Source organism: Sarcophilus harrisii, chromosome 1 (assembly GCF_902635505.1).
Source record: "Sarcophilus harrisii chromosome 1, mSarHar1.11, whole genome shotgun sequence".
Taxonomy (NCBI): domain Eukaryota; kingdom Metazoa; phylum Chordata; class Mammalia; order Dasyuromorphia; family Dasyuridae; genus Sarcophilus; species Sarcophilus harrisii.
Window position 1 is genome coordinate 23,706,949 of NC_045426.1, and position 20,069 is coordinate 23,727,017.

A 20,069-nucleotide genomic window follows, 5' to 3' on the forward strand; every position below is an offset into this window, starting at 1 on the left:
GAGACTGCATAGCCAGAGTATGGTCTATTCAGAAGTCCATCAGTTGAAGATTTTTTCTTCCTTTTTTTCCCTTAACCCTCCCCCCCCCAAAACTTAGTAATTCTCAAGGAGATAACAATACAGCACCTACAGCTCATCTGCATGTCACAGCTGTCAAGCAGTGAGAGACAAGCAGCAGGGTAGCGGAGAGGTATGTAGGCAGCGAATGCCGGGACTGGAAGACAGCTCCCTAAAAAATGGGACTGGATTGCGATGATGAGAACAATGACCAAGAGAGATCTCTGCCCGTTCCGAGAAAGCTTCCTCACAAACTCGGTGCGGGAATGGGTCGGATTAATAAAAAGACACTGTTATCCTATGGATCACACAGATAAAGACCAGGACATAGTAAGACCAGAGGAGAGAGATTCAGAACAGAGAGACAACAGAGACAAGAGCCTGAGTCAGAGGAAAGGGAAAGATTTGGTTGGATTTAATAACCAATTGGGTTTTTTGTTTTTTTTTTTTTTGTCTCAAAATGTGACTTATCCTCCTGTCTCTTATTTTGTCACATTTTGGAGAGTCTCCTCCTTGGTCTGCAAGGAGGAGAAGGCATTTACTTACATCAAATAACCTTTCTATATACATCTCCTCATTGACCTTATCACGGAGGACATCCTGAGAGTGGCGGACAAATGTCACGTAGGCGTCGGCAACGTCCATCCCGGGCTTCTGCAAAGAAACACAGAAATGTGAAAATGGCGTCATCATCACGTCCTATAATCTCTTTCATCCTCCCATCCCCTTCTAGGGAATGTCTGCAATTGACTTTTGTAGGTGCCTTCTCTGGCCACATTCTGGTGTCAGGTGTTCAAAGCTGTTTCCCACAGTGCTACATATTGGAGCAGCAGGATAGGGACTGTGGAAGGAACCTGGACCACTCCCTCCCTGACCAAGGATTCCTTTTATTACATACCCAACAGGTGGCTGGCCAGTTTTGAATCGAAGATCTTCACTGACAAGAAAACCAATATCTCCCTAGCCATCCTGTTCTACTCTGGTCCTTAAGACACTTCAAGCCTAAATGAGATTCTTTGTAATTTTAGGTCTAATCCAGTTATCTAATTTCGTAGAAACTAAGACGCAGAAAGTTGAGTAGAAAAGAGCTAGGATTTGAACTCAGATCTTCTGCCATAATCCCACACACATTCTATTACACCAATGAAAGATAAAATGTTCTCCTGCCTCTTCTTCAAATAAAACTGTGGCTAACAGTTCCAATAGAGTTGTGATGGGGAGTGTTACCTGCACCCAGAGACAGGACTGTGAGGATTGAATGTGGATCACAATGTAGTGTTTTCACCTTTTTTTGGTGGTGGTTGCTTGCTTTTTGTTTACTTTTTCATTTTTTTTTCCTTTTTGATCTGATGTTTCTTGTGCAGCATGATATTGTGGAAATATATATAGAAGAATTGCACTTGTTTAACCTCTGTTGGATTACTTGATGTTTAAGGGAGAGGGGGGGAGGGAGAAAAAATAGGGAACATAAGGTTTTGCAAAGGAGAATGTTGAAAACTATCTTTGTATATGTTTTAAAAATAAAAAGCTATTATTAAAAAAAAACTGGCTAAATGAGCAGCTAATCTGGGAGTCTGGAAGATCTGAGTTCAACTTCAATCTCAGTCAGATGTGAATCTGAGGAAGTTAACTCCATTTGCCTCAGTTTTCTCATCTGTAAAAAGAGCTGGAGAAGAAAATGGTTAACCCAAGAAAATCCCAAATGGGGTCTCAGAGTCAAACATGACTCAGTGGATTGGGATGACAGAGTCTCAGAATTGCTCTCCCATTTTTTTTTTCTATTTCTAGCTTTAGCAAAATCACTCAAAGAAACATCTTCACTTGCTACCCCTGAGCAGTAATCAGGCCAGATTTGGAATTGCAGAGAAAAGTTTCAAAGTCCACTTATATTCCAGAGTCTATCTTATGTCATTGGAAACTGAACAACATCTTTTCTCCTGCTCAAAAATGCTACGACGTGTAAAATATAGATTTAAACCTTTATGAAAACAATGGCATGGTAAAGGGAATAGAAGGGATGGCTTTGAAATTGGAAAGACCTTTCTGTGAGACACTCTGGCTTTGTATCCTGAGACAGATCAATTCACTCCTCAGTGCCCCGGCAGCCCTCAAAGATTATAAATTGTAGACAAAATGCCAGCTTGTGTTAGTCAAGGGAATGTCTCCTAAGGTGCTCCCAACACTGATAAAATCATGGCTGGCCAAAATAAGAACAATGTTCTTTGTTGTTAGAATCAAGGTCTTCATTTATCCAATTTTCTTACATTTCCCACTAGATCGGCTTGCCTAGATCGAGTATGTGGCTGCCGTGTCTGCCTCCCTACTCACTCTTATAGTTTAATAATAATAATATTAATGATAATAATACTCTTTGTCATAAAAATGTCCTTTACATAAATGAGACTTTGTGGAAGGATAGGAAGATGGGGAGCGAACAATTGGGCAACAATTTCTTGGAAGTGGGGGACAGCCTCAGCCCAAACCTGAAGATCACCCTGTTTGAGATGCTGCAATCCAAGTTAGCTCCAAAGAAACCCATTAAAATACTGTAATATGGGTCATTGGGAGAGCCACCACCAAACCTCCCGAAGTTTCCACAGCAGCAGATATGTACGTTTGCTAATAACTAATAAGATTAGTTTTCATTACTGTGATTTACCTTAGATCACAAAGGATCATTTCCCTACCAGACGTGACTGTCAGCCACTGCAAATTGAAGTTAGTTAACACTTCTGTGTAATTTCCAGGGTGAAAATGAGGAAGGTTTGGAAACAGTAGGACTGTATTTTTTTCCCTGGTACAAAGCAAACAATTATCAAGCAAAGGGCCAATGCTAGGCCCCTGGGTTGCCAGTAACATTTCTTAACACCTGCTGAAACAATGACAAGGTATTAATTTGAAAAACAATGAGGACAAACCAATGGGGCTGTAGTCAAGTGTTACACTTTCAACAATTTTCTGCAGACAGGAATGTGCCAGGTCTGTGATAGTCCTATAATTGTTGGAGTTTTATGATACAAAACAATAGCATTTCTGGAAGGAGATGTAAATGATAGCTGTCCCGTCTTCTTGCCTCCGAGGTCTGATAAGCCAACGCCATTTTCAGTAGGAAATGGGGGTTCACGCCACTTGAGAAGTGACAGGATCGAGGTTTAAATTCTAGGTCCAAATGTTCACTAGCTGGGTGACTACCATCTCCCTGAACCTCAATTTCCCCATCATCTCCCTGAACCTCAATTTCCCCATCATCTCTACAGGGGATGTGGTTTAAAAGGTATCATTCTGAATTCTCTAAGCTTTTACTTGTTCTATAAATGGCAGCTGTTACCTTTAAGGAACTTCCAAAATACTTAATACTGCTTATGATAGGTGTTCATTTCTTGGTAGTGTTTATACTGAAAGTTACCACGGCACAGTGGATAGACTCTGGGAGTTAGGAAGATCTGATTTTCTATATTACCTAGAAAACTTACTAATTCTATGACCTTGGACAAATAGTTTCACCTATTTAAGTCTCAGTTCCTTCACCTATAAGTCAAGATTTCATGACCTTGAAGGACTTTTTCAGCTTTAAATGCCTGATTTTGCAAATCTCCCCTGTATCTGGGACCTTGAGTAAGTCCCCTTAATCCTCAAGGTCTGGGACAGTTCTTGAAGTCTTTAATTCATCCAAGAGTTGCTGATTTGCATTGTGGAGGGAGTTTTCACCTCTATCAGTTCCCTACAATGATTCTATGGAAATAGAACAGCTTTTCACCCTCTCTGGTCCTTTCCAAAGTAAAGTCATTGTAAAGACTAAGGCTTAGGAATGAGATTCTACAGGGAGTCCCAGATTCTCCTCTTTTAGAAGCAATTAGCCATTTCCTTTCCCATGTTCTGGTTTGGAGAGCTTTTCTAAACACGCCTTTCAACTTGTTCCAAATTTCAGAAACTTGAACCCACCTGCAACAACTGGTTCGGTTAACTTTGCTGTTATATTTCCATAGCAGCACCTCAGTTATCTGGAGGTCACTTATGTGACAATGGCAACTATCCAAATAAGCAGAATGATCAAGGGACAGGGATACTTAATAGCTACAAGGGAGAGGGACTCACTGGTATTGTCAAAGCTCCCAGGAGGAAACTCTTATCTGCCAATGCAGATCTTCAATGGCTAGTCTTAGCTGTCCAGAGTGCTGAGAGATTAAGTGATTTATCCAGCATCACAGAGTCAAAGTGCATCACACTTGAACTTGGGTTTCTTGGCTGCAAAAGAGGCTCTGTATTCAATATCTCCCCCCCATATCTTGTGAATTTTGCTAATAGGGGTATTCCTGGACAGTCACTTAGAGCACATTAACTCTTATTTTGAAAACAATTCTAATAATTTTTGCCATCAGCTCTTTTAGACACATTAGATTAGAAGCACCAAAATCAAAATAAGTTTTGGGCTATTATAGGCAAACAGCTTGATAATAATAAGAAGTAATAGTAGAAGAAAAGGAGGGGGAAAATCCAAGAAAAAGACAAAGGCACATGCATGAACCAAGAAATACAATGAATACAGAAATCTGAAGACTTTCATTGTAGGGACAAAGAGATCACACCTCAATAGTGCTGCAGACATGGGGATCCCATCCCAATCCAATGGGCTGATGTGATTGTATTCATAATGATTGTACGAAGTTATCCAGACGAGGATAAATTGTGGTTAACATACTATTTATGAAGGCAGGAAATGGAATGAATTTCAGTCACATTTTAAATGTTATTTTTTTCTCTTAAAAGGCTACATGGTAATTTGAGAAAGTCAGCTCATTCCTGAATAATGTTGTGTAATGAAGCCCTATATAACTCTCTGTTGCTGCTGTTGTTAGTACTACTGTGCTGCTGCTGCTACTATGACTACTACCACTACCACACTACTACTACAACCACTACTACTATCAGTATTGATCTTTCTAATTTCGCTGTCTCTGTCTCTTTGGCTCTTTTTCTCTCCTTTCTTTTGTTCTCTCTGTTTTTGTCTCTCTCTTTGTCTTTCTCTCTTCCTTCTTTCCTCTCTCTGTCTCTTTGTTTCTGTCTATCGCTTTTTTTCCCTTCCTCTCTTTCCCTCTCCCTTCCTTTCCTCTCTCTGTCTGTCTCTTTTTGTTTGTCTGTTTATCTCTTTCTCCCTTTCCCCCCCGTTTGTCTGTCTTTCTCCTCTCTCTCTCTTTTTCCCTCTCCCTTCCCTTCCTCTCTCTGTCTGTCTCTTTTTGTTTCTGTCTGTCTGTTTCTTTCTCCCCTTCCTCCATCTGTCTCTCTGTCTCTCTCTCTCCTCTCTTTCCCTCTCCCTTCCCTTCCTCTTTCTGTCTCTTTTTGTTTCTGATTATCTCTTTCTCCCCTTCAAAGTTCTTTGCATCTATATAGGAATAAAGCCCCTCTTTATAACTGAGCCAAACTTGACCATGGATGACTTGGAGGGTGGTCCTAGAGGAGGATGAAGACAAATTGATGATCTTTAACCTCATAGTCATGTTTTAAGATGAAGTCAGTTCAGCAGTGACCAGTACCACAGAAACAGAGGCTGGCTCATGACTGTTAGTTGGAGGCCCATGAAAAACCTGGCTTTCTTCCATTGAAGTTTTGGTTTGAGAGCCCGGCCATCAAATGTTCACAATGACATATATTGAAGACTAGAAGATAAATGGTGGGTCATCTCAACTGACAGTTAAGAGTCCTGATGGGGCTCCAGGCCTTCATTTACAACTATAACCTGAGAGGCAGTTGCAAGAGATTTCTCTCAAAGACAGGTTTCCAGATCAGGCTTAAACCTTTGCATTTTGGAGGACAAAGAGAGCAATTTGACTTACACTGGCATCTTCAGAGGCTCTGGAAGGGGAGCCCATTCATGAATGTCTCTGATGTGGACTGAGCAAAGTACTGGATGGGGGGTGGGGGGAACTATTAAGCTGTCTCACTTAAGTAAGAATGGTCCATCTAAATGGTTGGGATTGAATGAGAACGTTCAGTTTGGCTTGAGGGTTCCCCTGTACCAAGCAGCGAGGTGATATCTGTAGACAACCTGGCATTCAAGCTTTGGCTCAGCTTATATCTTGGGCAACCCACCATACCTTTCTCCACCCTCGGTTACAGAGATGTTACCAGGCTGATTAGAGTGAAGGAGTTTGAGCTCCCTAGATGAAAAGCATTATATAAATTCAAGGTATAATTATAGATGTCACAATCTTTCATTAAACAAACAAAATGTATGTTAATTCTAATTTCGGCCCAATTTCTGATAATTTATTGTCCTTTTAGAAGTAAGCCGATAAACTGTAACACACATTCAGGGGAAATGAATTTAAATGTTAATATAAATCCCTGTGGAAACTGACATATTTTAACTAATAAGTATTTGAACAACGAAGACACTTAACCACGTTCGGGGCCAGAAACATTCAGTACAAGACCCTTGATAGCTGTTGAGATAAGCTCTCCAAATTTAATATTTTGCAACAGACCTACTTCTCTTTTATTCTAAATGGAAGCACAATCATTTTCTTATCTCCTCTCATACAATATATTTAAATCGCTTCATTTTTAGTTTGCTAATCTGCAGGGCAAGGTTTATCTGTGAATGTATCCTGGTTTATCACAGGTAATCCCACACTCCAGCATTCATATGTTGTACTTAACCTCAATTTAAATGTAAATTTTGGGCAACTTTAAGTGCTTTATCTATGAACTTGAAGGGCTCTCTTCATTAACGAGGCCTCCTCTAATTATAAGGGGTTTTGCAAGTTTGTCTTAAAACAATTGCAGAACATACCAAAAAATGAACAAGTTCAGACTCTATTTGTTTTCATCAAAAATATTGTCTCCCTTATACAAATTTCTAGCTCACAGTTGAATCCCCTAGAGGTTTAAATAAGAAGGGGCTGAGTAAGATGATATTAGAATGAAATTTAGCAGAAAAACCAAATATAAATGAAATGAAAGTGAATTGTGCTTTAGCCTTGTACTGTGAGGTTGCTTTTGTTTCTGCCTCAAGCTCTTCTGGCTGGAAGAAATCATAAATCATCAATTTCCCATGTGGGGAAAATTTTTACTCAGAAAATATTCTGGGCTTCCCTCTCTCTAATGACTAAAAATTCAGCACCAAACCATTAAAAACAGCACCATCCCGATTGTGAAGAAAGCAACAAACGTTTTGAGTGATACTCACAGGGACGTCCACATACTTGGAAGCTGCCTTCACCTTAGGAGGAAAGAAGAGATGGGGGGTGAGACATGTTTTTATATTGAACCATTCACAGCTCAGTGCAGTAACACAATGAGAGTTAAAACAATATGCTGTACCACAATGCTGACCAGGAAAACAAACCAAAAAAAAAAAAAAAAAAAAAAAAAGGGACTAAAATGAAACTGCTTGCTATTTGGAACCAGAGCTTTAACTCTGCTGAGATGGGGAGAGAGAATAGAAAGACAGAGGCAGACTGAGGGATAGACAGAGGGACAGAGACAGACAGGCAGAGACACAGGGATACACAAAAGGGCTGAGACAGACAGAAACAGACGGACAGAGAGACAAAAAAGAGCTAGAAATAGAGATAGAAAAAAAGAGAAACGGAGAGAGAAGAGAGAACAAAATCAGTTCTATTGCCTCCCAGTCTCTAATAACAGCAGATGCTACTGTAGGAGTCCTGAATTTTTTCCTTCTTGTAAAAGCAGGAGAAGGGATTGTGGTGAAGCAGAAATGGATTTTTCAGAGGGCAGAGGGACACATATGACTAAGGCTATTTGCTTATTTGTTTCTCTCTGTCTTTCCCTCCCTTTCTTTTACCCTCCCTCCTCTTTTCTTGTCCTCTCTTCCCCCTCTTTCTCCTCTCTTTCTTTCTTTTCCCCCTCCCACTCTGCTTCTTTGTACCTGGGCTCCTGGTGTCATTACAAATCAACTTGGAATTAATTGAAGGGCAGAGCCCTCATTTTAGGTTATGGGCTTCAATTGCTTTCCAGGAGTCCATGGAAAGCTAGTGTGTGGACACTGGGGAACACTTGTCCCACTGGGGAAGGCGAGGAGACCATTAGAGAGATTCCAACTTGACAATGAGAATCCAACTTGACCTAAGGCTGTCCTTGAGTCTCACATGGATTATGTTTTTAGAAGCTTAAATGTAAGGTGAAATTATCCCGAATGGGAGATAAAGGTAGTGAGAACCGGGAAGGGGACATTTGTTTTATTTAAAAATAAAACAAAAGCACTAAGAAACAAATCCTCGGTCTAAGCTGTCAGTCAGCCAACAAGCATTTACATGTGTCTGCTAATAAGTTCATGTGCAATCTTCTTTTTAATTATACCACATTATGGAAATACTTGTTTTATTTCATAAATTAAAAAAATATTAGGGTGAATTTTCTTTAAAAAAATAATGCACAGAACATTTCATTTCTAAAATTATAGGGTCACATGGGGATGAGCGTTCTGACCTTTGGATGGCATGTAAAGTTAGATGGCACATGGACATGAGAATGGAAAACACTAACAATAACAAAAGCTAGGATTTATATAGCACTCTAATGTTTGTAAAACATTTCACAAATATCTCATTTTATCCTCACAACAAGACGGGGAAATAGGTATTATTATTATCCCCATTTTATAGCTAGGAAGTGGAGGTAGACAGAAGTCAAGTGAGTTGTCTAAGGTCATCCATGATCCCAAGTTCAGCATTTCATCTACTGCATCACCTAACTAAACTCCTTTAGCATATAATACTTCTGTCTGTATGAGCAGGGTAGAGCCCATGGCCATTTCTGTGACTGCTTATTGCTACTATATTGCCAGAAATGAATTGGTGGAAGGATGATCCCTGTCTTGGTAGAATCAAAGGTCCATTTATACCCTTCTTTCTATCATACAAAAAAAAAAAAAAAAAAAAGGACAAAATTGTGTTAGCTGCTGTGGTAGATACAGTGTAGAAATCAGTCAATAAGCATCTATTAAGCATGTACTATGTGCCAGATAAAAAAGAAATTATGTGGAATTTGAAATGTAATCAGATGAGATAGCACGAAAATATATGCTTATGTACAAAAAATAATGTGGTAATAGGGAGGAGGAAGTCAGTAGCAATTGGGGGAATCAGAAGAGCTTCATATAGGCTCCAGTGCTCAAGTGGAGCTTGGGAGGAACCTAGGATTCCAAGAAACACGCAAACCATGATCGATTCCTTAATTCACAGAGTCATGGGATGCTGATAATGACACAAAATAAGAAAAGTACTCATCCTCAGAGATGATAAAATAATACAAGATTAGAGTACAAGAGAGCACACACCAAGTAGTACATGAAGACTAAGTAGAGAAGGATTGTTTCTGATGAGGGGCATTGGGAAAGGCTCCTTGGGAAAGCCTGGACTTGACTTGAGTGTTAGAGAATGGATGGGATGATATTGATGATGGTAGGATAGGAATGGGGAAGGGCAGGGTATTTCAATTACAGGAAATGACACACATAAAGGTGTAGGGATGGGTTATTAAGGCAAGGATGGTTAAATCTGGGAAGTACACAGGTAGAAGGCAGTAGAGAAATCAGGCTACAAAAAGTCTAGATTATGGAGGGCCTTGAATGCCAAATTGAGGGAAAGAAGCACAAGGGACCAGAGAACAGACTTTTTCTTCCATAGTTAGATGTCTTCCTTGCTCTGGGGATTTATAGCAGTTGGTAGTTTTGCGGCTACTGAAATGATCAACCTTTAAACACGCCTACTCTTCCTTCCCAGCTCACATTCCGTTCCTCTCAAGAGAGGAGCCAAATTCTTAACCCTCTCCTGGCAGCTGGAAGTGCCTGATGGACCTCATGGCGAAGGTCCAGCCACTACTATTATCGACTGACAATCACATTCGTTTTGATTCCCAACAGCATGGTCGGATTACTCATCTAGTGGCTCCATCTTCTTTACATTAAGAAGATCAATGGATTTCCATTTTTCGGTTCTTCAATAGGATTCTATTTTTAGTTGAGGATCTGAGTACAATCTCTGCATTTTATAGTTCATTGGATTAAGAATTTCAAACCAGAAGAGAAATTAGAGGTCCTCTAGTCCAATATCCTCATTTTATGGATGGGGAAACTGATTAAGGTCACAGACAGTAAGAAGCAGAATTGGGATTCAGATCCAGCCTTAATTCATTCCTTCCTGAATCAATCCCAACTCTAGTGCTAAAAGGAAAAGGATAGAGGTGTAGCTCTCTACCCTGGTCAGACTACACCTGGAGCACTGGGTCCAGTACAAAGACCATCTTTTAAAAGCAATAGTCAAAAGAGAGAGTCCAGAAAGTGGGACCAGGATGCTAAGGGATCTAGATAACATGTCACCTGAAGAACTGTTGAAGGAACTGGGATGTTTACCTTGAAGAAGAGAGGGCTAAAGGGGGAGTAACTAACAGTAAGAGAGAGGAACATGATATTCTCTTCAAATGATTGGGAGGTCAGCAAGATTTGGTTGATTCTGTGCAGGACCAGGACCAACAGCAGGAGGCCACAATGGGCTGGATTTCAAAGTACAATAAGAAAAGACCTTGTACTAGACCTGTGTGACAGGGGAGTGGGCTGCCCCACAAAGTAACATGTTCCCCAAACCCTGGGAATGCTCATACAGTGTCTGGATGACTATCTGTCAAGGAAGTCTTAGCAAAGATCCATGACCTATGTGGGAATTTTCACTAGAAGACTTCTGAAGTCTCATCCAACTCCAAGACTTTTAGACATTCTCTTCAGGAAAACTAAACTCTTCCAGGGTGAGGCTGTTTCATTTTTTTTTTTTTTTGGTCTCTCAGTGAATAAATCAATTGGCTTTTCTTCCCAGGGATTATAGCATTACAGAGTATTTAAATCAGTTCAAATCAATTTAGTAAGGGTTAGTTAGCCAACTTGGTATGGGACCTTGCTAGGCAACGAGGATACAAAGATAAAAGTGAAAATAAGATCTGCCCTTGAGTAGCTTATAGTCTAGCTGGAAGAGACACCATATATAGTATTTTATATATAAAATTATATATGTCAATTATAAAGAAAAGGTATTTTAAATATGTTGCCTCTTCCAGCTAGACTATACATATATGTATATATTAAAAATATAAATTAAATATATAGAAAATCTACACATGCATATGTTATCACATATCCACATAAACATGTACATACATTAATGTATGTATATTTAAATGTGTATATCTGAGCACATGTTTATGTATATATACACAAAATTATATAAAATACACACATGTATTTTACACGTGAAATTATGTGTCGATTATACATAAAACATATGGTATATATGTTGCCTCCTCTAGCTAGACTATATTATATATAAATAAAACACATTTTATATTTATATGTATATATCTATTTATATAAATATAAAATCTATACATAATACATATATTACTATATATATCCATGAAAATTTATATCCATACATATGTACATGTATGTATATTTATATACAGGTGTTTATGTAGATATACAAATATAGTTATAGAAAATGCATATACATACACATATAATATTTTATGTAATTACGTCAATTATATATAAATACATATTGTATATGTTGTCTCTTCAAGCTAGACTATATTATATATATATATAAAATAAAAAAATATAAAATCTACATATATATCAACAAACATATATATAATCTATACATATCCATATAAAATAATGTACACATATACATGTGTGTATATTTATGTGTACATGCAAGCACATGCTTATGTATGTGTACATATAAAATACACCTATAAATATAATATTTTATATATGAAATTATAATGAAATATATTCATTATATATGAAATTTATATATCAATTATAGATAAAATATATGTTGTCTCCTCTAGATAGACTATATTATACATAAATAAAACACATATTTTATATATGCATATTTATATATGCAACCTGCACACATATATTATCACATAGTCATATAAAATATACACACATATATGTGTATATTAATATGTTAATATAAATATATAAATACATACAAAGTTATATAAAATGTATACAAGATAGAAATCAGTCTGTTTATCAATAAGATACTAGGTTCACATGATATATGATTACCAATAGAATGTAAACTCTGAGAAGGGTGATTTTTCTCCTGGCTTTGTATCTCTAATAAGTAATGAGTGAATGAACTAAAGTGCATTTATTAAATACATATGTTGTGCCAAAGACTGTACTCAGTACTGGGGATACAAACAGAAGAAGTGAGACAGTTCCAGCTTTCAAGGACTTCACAATCTGAGGGAGACAATTCAGGAAGGAAGGTTCAACTGCAGGGCTGCTAGAGCGTCCCAAGAGTCCCTGGGCTATAGTCATCTGGCAGATGGTGAGGCCCAGAGATTGTTGGGTTACTTACTTAGGTATTGAAAATGACAGTGCTAGGGTACTGCAGGGCAAAAGGATAGGATAGGAGGGAAGACCCAGAGGATCTTAGGCGGCCAGATGGCAAGGCCATTGGAAGCAATGGAGTTGTTAACTCCCCAGTCACCCAAGCCCCATATAGAGTGAAGGAGGAAGGCAAGAGGGGAGGATGGCTTCCAGTGGTGGTAGTTTTTCCTGCCATCTGCCTGTCCTGAATGGATTCTGGGACAGCCTAAGGCTGGAGAAGGAATTGAGGAAATAAGGGGTAGTCACTTAATAAATGCTTCTCTTTTGATTTTGCAACATTTTTCTTAGTTTCATTACTTACATTCATAGAATACATTTGAGATACAACAATGTAGGTTGAAACAAATACTATCATTTTATAAATGAAGAAACTGAAGACCTGAGAGGTTAAATTTGAACTCATATGTTTTGACTCCAAATACAATATTCTCTCCACTCCATCATGCTATCTGTAAATACTTTGTCCCTTAAATGTGTGTTGCACTTTCCCACTTCCATTCATTTGTTCAGTTCCCTCTGCTTGAAATGCTATATCTCTCCCTTTTGACATGAAGAATTGCTACCCATCCTTTAAAGGGCAACTCAATTGACCCCACTTCCACAGAGGTTCCCATTGTTGGTCAAAGTCTTCTCCCATGGACTCACAAAGTTCTTTTCCCAACTCTCTAATGTACTTCTCAAATAATGTTGCATGTTCTAATTATCCACTTTTATTTAATGACTTTACATTTCTCACTGAAACAAAAGCTGATATTTTCAACAATAACGTCTTTCAGATGATCCTCTAAGCCTGAGATCCATGAAATACCACAGCTCTAAAGAGTTAAAAGGGCAACACATTCAAAGGACAATATGGAGAGATGCATGATGGCCACAAGCAGGTTGGAATATATTACAAACAGTCAGGTGAAGGAAAATGAAGTGGAGTAAATGTCGTCAGAGTGAAAACTCATCAAAAATGTGGATAAGTCAAGAAATAACCAGTGGACAGTCTGTGTGCTCCAATGGCATCCATGCAACATTTAGAGGAAGGTCTTCAACATGTTGAATAGATTCTCAGTGGAGGATTTGTGGAATCCATATGAGAGACAAACTGGATGAGAAGGTATGAATAAATTGCGATTAGCATCATTGGAGAGAGTGCCCACCTTTGGAAGAATAGGATGGTCAAAGAAGGAATAGGACCTTTGGAATCATGGTAGCTCAAAAGAAGGAAAGAGAAGAGATGCTCAATTCTTATTTTTATCAAATCTTTGCTTATGTTTTTTCTGCCAAGAAGAAGGTCTTTGTAATAGAAATGATAGGACAAAAAGTTCTAAGTGAGCATTGATAGGAAAGATAATAAAAACAAAATGAGAAAACACCCAATTGTCCTTGATAAAGAACTGGCACATGTATTGCTGAGTCATTGTCAATAATATTTGAAAGATCGTGGAGAGTTAACACAAGATAGAGGAAGGGCCATGCCTTGATTTTTAAGAAAAGGAGAAGAGAATGAAATCTGTAATTTATAGGACAATGAGTTTGACTTCACTGCCTGCAAAAATTCTAGACTGGATCATTAAAAAGATGGTTGATGGATGTCCAGAAGGGGAAACAATAATCACAAAGAGACAGCAAAGCTTCATCAGAAAGAGATCATGTCAGTCTAACCTTAATTCCTTTTTTTGATAGGATTGCTAGCTTAGTAGATAAAGGGAATGTGGAGGATATCATTTACTTAGATTTTTGTCAAGGTCTTCTAAAGTATCTTATGCAATTATTACAGAGAAGACTGGGAGATGTAGACTAAACAATAACACAATATGATGGTTTCACAACTGTTTGGATAATCAGACTCAAAAAGTACTTGTTAATGGTTCCATGTCAAAATGACAGGGAATCATTGGTTGTGTTATTTAGTATTTTTATTAATGCTTTAAATATAGGCAAAGATGACATGCTCACCCAATTTGAGATGACACAAAACTGGGAAAAATGCATAATGAAGTTAGAAAATGACAGAATCAGGATTCCAAAAGATTTTTGACAAGACTAGAGCATTCTGTCAAATCTAGTAAGATAAAAATGCAATAAGGATACTTTTAAAGTCTTGTCATTAGATTTAACAAATAGATTTCATAAATACAATATGGGCAAGGTATAGTTAGAGGCAGTTCTGAAAAGATCAAGGGGTTGAATACCCTCAAACTCAATGAGTTAGCAAAGTAATATGGCAACCATAAAAACTAATGATGGGCTACGCCATATGAGACATATGGAATGGGTAGGTTATAATCATACTGTACTTTCCATATGAGCTTTTGGGAATGGGTAGGTTATAGTCATACTATACTTTCCATTTGAGCTTTCGGGAATGGGTAGGTTATAATAGGTGGGTTATGGGTAGTCCTGAGTATCATAATTTAAGAATTTAAGGACATCAATATATTGTTCAGAAGAGCACCACCAGGCTCGGGAAGGACCATGAGACCATGTAATATGAGAAATGGTTGAAGGAACTGAGCCTGTTAAACCTAGAGACAAGAAAACTCAGGGAGTAAATGGTAATTGTCTTCAAGTGGTTTTTTGGGTTGCCTGTGGAAGACATTATACTTAATTGCAATATATATATATACTTAAACAATTATTTTCCAAGGAAAATAAGAAAAGAAAAAGATTATATTAATTGTACTTGGCCCTGAAAGACAGGACCAAGAAAACTGAGGAAGTCACAAAAAGACCAATTTATGACCAGCATGTCAAGAAAAACTTTCCAATGACTAGAAGTATCCCTTCTAGCTGCTGTACATTAAAAACCTTTTACATCCTGGCTTTGAACTACTCTCCCATTATTATATACGTGATTCCCCTTTATTCATTCTTTGGTCTAGCCAAACTTATCTTGCTATTTCTCATATCGGACATTCTATCTTCATTATCCATGTCTTTGCATTGTCTATTTATCATATCTGGACTGTACTTACTTCTCCCCCTTACCTCTTAATACCTCTAGTTTTTTTTCCCAAAGTTCTAATAAGAGAACCCAGGTCAGTACTTCTATGCAGCAGGGCATAGTGGGTAAAAGTTGGTCCTAAAACTAGGAAAACATGAGTTCAAGCCCTATCTGTGATACACACTCATCTGTCTGAATTTCTTAGTGGTCTCTGAGATTATGTCGCAAAGATTTTAACTTTATTTGGTAGAGGGAGTTTTCTCAAGTGGGAATTCCTTATAACCATGAAATTACACCTTAAGTCCCTATACTTAAACATACTCACATATCTATATACATATCTATCTATCTATCTATATATATATATTTATATTTATATATATATACATACACACACACATACATACACATTTTCTTTTCCTCTTATGCTTCTAGAGGGGAAGGGATATTTTATTTTTGTTTTTGTATCTTCAGCAGTTAGGAAAGTGCCTGGAGCAGAATAAGCATTTAATAAGTTATGTCAAGTCAATAAGCATTTAAGCTCCTCCTTTGTGCAGGCAATGTGCTAAGCACTGGAGAAAGGCAAAAGACCATCCTTCCTCTCAAAGAGCAGCAGTGCAATCAAGAAATACCAATTGATTAATTATTGGATTAGATCAAATTCTTTGCCTGGGTCTAAATCACAATTACATTACTCTGAATGAATTTACTGAGCAGTTCAGTCAAAGGATAATGCCATTGAGGCAGAAAAACCAACCGGTCATATTGATTAAATCTTGGGATCAACTTTTGCTTCTTTACCTCGAAATCTGTCATGTCAGTCCTGAGAGCCACATCCTCGAGTGGCTTGTGCAGGCTGGGATGCTGCTGAGGGAGAGCTGAGCAATTGCGAGCTAATTTAATCAGTTGCAGCATGGCCCGGCTTATTACTTCAGCTCTCCACCTGACTTTACTTGTGTAGACACATACTTAATGGCCTTTATATTGAGTTATTAAATTATTTTTCAGGTGCCTAATGCAACCTTTTCATCAAATGTGTATGACGCCAGTTTGGCACAATGTGGACGATTGAAGGCTTTCCTTCTGCCCGGTTCTAATAAGGGAACCCAGGCCAATCATTGTGTGGCTTTGATAGGAAGCCCAGCAGGGGTTTAAACCACTTTTCCTTATTCATTAGGGGGAAAAAGCAGCCCAGGTGCAGCCCAGGAGGACTGCAGGCTTTGATACTATGAAATCAATGCACACTTAAAAAGTGGATTAGGCTCTTTTGCAACAAAACCCAGGAAAATGAAGCTGCAGGACCTTCTTTCTTTCTTTCTTTCTTTTAAAGCATAAAAATCCAGCATTTCTGCATTAGTCACTGACTCAGCTCTCCAATTTTCGTGCCACGTTAAAGAAGTTTTGATCATGGCTTTCTTGCTGACAGAGAAGTTCTTATTGACATTATCTGATTTCCTGGCTTTTGTGCATTCCTCGTTTCTGGATCTGAGTTTGAATCCTGATTCAGAAGCTTGCTGGCTGTATGCCCTGAGGAAATGAATGAACTTTTCAGCGTCTCAGTTTTCTCATCTATAAAATGGGGAGCATAGTAATGGCATCTATTTTATAAGGTAGTTATGATTAAATTAACATGCATTTGAGCAGCAATTTTCACATCAACAACTCGAATAAGCCCTTCCTTTTATAAGGGAAGAATTCTGAGGGATTTATCATCAGGTATCAGGTTAGTGGTAGAGTTGGATTCAGGGACAGATTTCCTGGCTCCTGGTCCAATTCCCTGGCCACTAGAGAAAGGTTGCAATGAAAATGACTTCAGAGGCATCTATTCCAACTCCATCGTTTTACAGACAAGGAAGCCAAGGACCAGGGATGCTGTGGAAGGCCCAAGTTCACAGGTGTGATTTGTGCCAGTGGCAGGTGCCAGCTAGGAGGCACTGCAGTAGACAGAGCACTGGAATCCAGAATCTTGAGGTCAAATCTGGCCTCAGACATTTACTAGTTTTGTGACTTAACCCTGTTTGCCTCAGCTTCCTTATCTGTAAAAATGAGCTGGAGAAGGAAATAGCAAATTATTCTAGTACCTCTGCCAAGAGAACCCCAAATGGAGTCAGGGCATTAACCAGAGACTTTTGATGACTGAAAAATGACTGAAATACATGGTCCATTCTTCTAAAGTGCTCTTGAAAGGAGGATTGTACATTCTACTAGCTCCCATCCTCCACTTCTATACTCTTCCCTTTTCTCCTACCAGATTGAGTTAATACCATATAGGGACAGCTTTATGGAGTAAGAAGAACTTCAGAGGGAAAGAACTTAGGACCATTTAGAAAACCTGGTTCTGGTCCTAACTCTGCCACTGTATACCTCTAAGAATTAGCGTGGAGTCAGTTAATCTCTCTAAGCCTCAGTTTTGTTGTTACTGTTGCCTCAGTTTACCCCACTGTAAAATGGGGGAGTTGGTCAGGATTCCTAACCCTCTTTCGGCTACATGACTGGAGGGCAAGGGAACAAGTATTAAGTGTCTACTATGTGTCAGCTACTGAGCCTTACAAATATGATCTCTTGGTAATAATGATGATAATAAATGACAAAATAGTGCTTACTATATGCCGAGTTCTGTGCTAAGTGTCTTTCAATATTATTTTCTAGACATAGCCTTATGTCTTCCAACTTTCAGGGGAATCACAGTGTTGTAGGAAGTTAATAAACAAATACTGAAACACATAAAATTACCCAGGATCATAAGATCATAGCCTTAGGTCTAAAAGCTTCTTCTTAGGATGTCCTTTTATAGATGAACTCCCCTTTTTTTCCCACCATGTGGACACAGAAAATGGCAATGTGGGATTGGCAATGAGAGAGGTCAGACAAATACAAACTACCGTTACATAGGAGTCCTGGTTTGGTACATGGGGAAACATAGAGAATAAAGGAAGAAGGGAAAAAAAGAGAAGTGAAGAGAGAGAGAAGATATATTGGATATAAAGACACAGACATATTGGCCAGAGGCAAACCCAGGGCTGGCGCCAGGTAAATGGAAAGGGAGGCTATTTCCTCATTAGATGGCAAGCTCCTTGAGGGCAGAGGCTATCTTTTGTCTCTTTTCTTTTTTAGTAAGTGCTTATTGACTGATTGACTAGAAGTGAGGGTCTGGTAACAGAAGAAGGTCAGAGTTGAAGTTGTATCTGCATTAAATGCACTAGGGAGTAGGACATGGAGGTCAGAAGATGGTACCAAATTAGGGAGACTGGTGGGCAGCTCACAGAACAGTCTGATGTGTCAGGAAAGAGAGAGAGGGAGAGCCTAGCCCTTCCCTTGCTGGAACTGGACCTCCAGGAAGGAATTCCTTAGGTTGGTTGTGTAAGGGCTGGAGGACAAGATTAGGGATCATGGCTTCCACAGGAAAGGAACATGCGCTCTAGTAGGTGAGCATCGTGCTTCAAAGCCCCATTCACACTGTTCTAGTTACAGATGTACAAATGGGAGGTTTGAGACCTCTCACCTATAACTCTATTTTCTATGCAGAAAGGTTCTAAGATGTGGCACAGTCAATGAACAGTCAGTGAACAGACAATTCTCTTTTTTTCCTCATTCCATTTAAAAGAAAAAAGAAAAAACAAATGCTTACAACAAATCTGCAGATGCCTTAAAAAAGTTCCCATACTGTTCATATCTGAATGTATAGAAGGTATAGGTTTAGGTCCTGCCTTAACCCTAACTCCCTATGTGACCACAAGCAAGTTACTAAAATAAAGGAGTTCCAATATACAATGTCTGAGGTTCCCCCCAGTTCTTTCTCCATGAACCCATAAGCCTAGTTCATGCCTTGAACAATATTTGTGGAGTTTAAATGAGCTACAGGAAGAAAACAGAAGGGACTTTGCTCATTAAACTTAACTGTGAAGGGTCCCTTGACCTTTAACATGCATATGTGTATCCTTGATGAACTAACACTTCACATGGATGAAGTAGGAATTGAATATCTGATGAGGATTTTGGGGCAAAGAAAAAAGGTTGGGTTTGGAAGACCTGAGTTCCAAATCTCTGTCATGTACTCCTTGTATGACAGTGAATCTGTCCACTCACGGTGCCTCCGTATTTTCATATATAAAAAGGGGCTTGTATTTAGTGTGCTCAAAGGTCTCCAACTCTCAGCTTAGTGTTCTAAGCTTTGAGGCATTTGTGATTTTAGCATCAGGAGGTTTTTCCAATAAGAAGAGAAGTAAAAATTATGTTGCAAAGTGACAAGAAGTTTACAAAGTGTTTTATAAACACGTTATTATCTCCATTTTATACATAAGAACGTTTCAGAGACATTAAGTCACTATGAGAAAGAATTATAGACTCAGAGAAACAATTTATTCCTCAATCCTATCTTATTTGGTCCTCACTTCCACAATGTTATCTATCTATATCTGTCTACCATATGTATGTGTACATCTAGTACATAGTATATATTTATCATATCTATTATGTATATAATGAAGTCAAAGTTAGGATTTTTAAAAGACTACCTATATGTACATTATATAATAGAAGAAAGAACTTAAATATTTGTTCAACTTTGATGTTTTTCATTTAAAGAGCCTCTATTTTCTCTCCCTCCCATTTCTCCACAGCTCTGGGAGGGAGGTTTTCCAGACATTAATCCCT

At 38.4% G+C, this 20,069-nt stretch overlaps 1 protein-coding gene across 1 annotated transcript in view; it reads right to left on the reverse strand.

Moving 5' to 3' along the window:
* CADPS (calcium dependent secretion activator) overlaps positions 1–20,069 on the reverse strand; it is a 535,079-nt gene that overhangs the window by 42,106 nt on the left and 472,904 nt on the right. Inside the window, 2 exon segments of the mRNA XM_031953509.1 lie at positions 604–711; positions 7,244–7,276. Coding sequence (XP_031809369.1) covers positions 604–711; positions 7,244–7,276 — 141 coding nt within the window.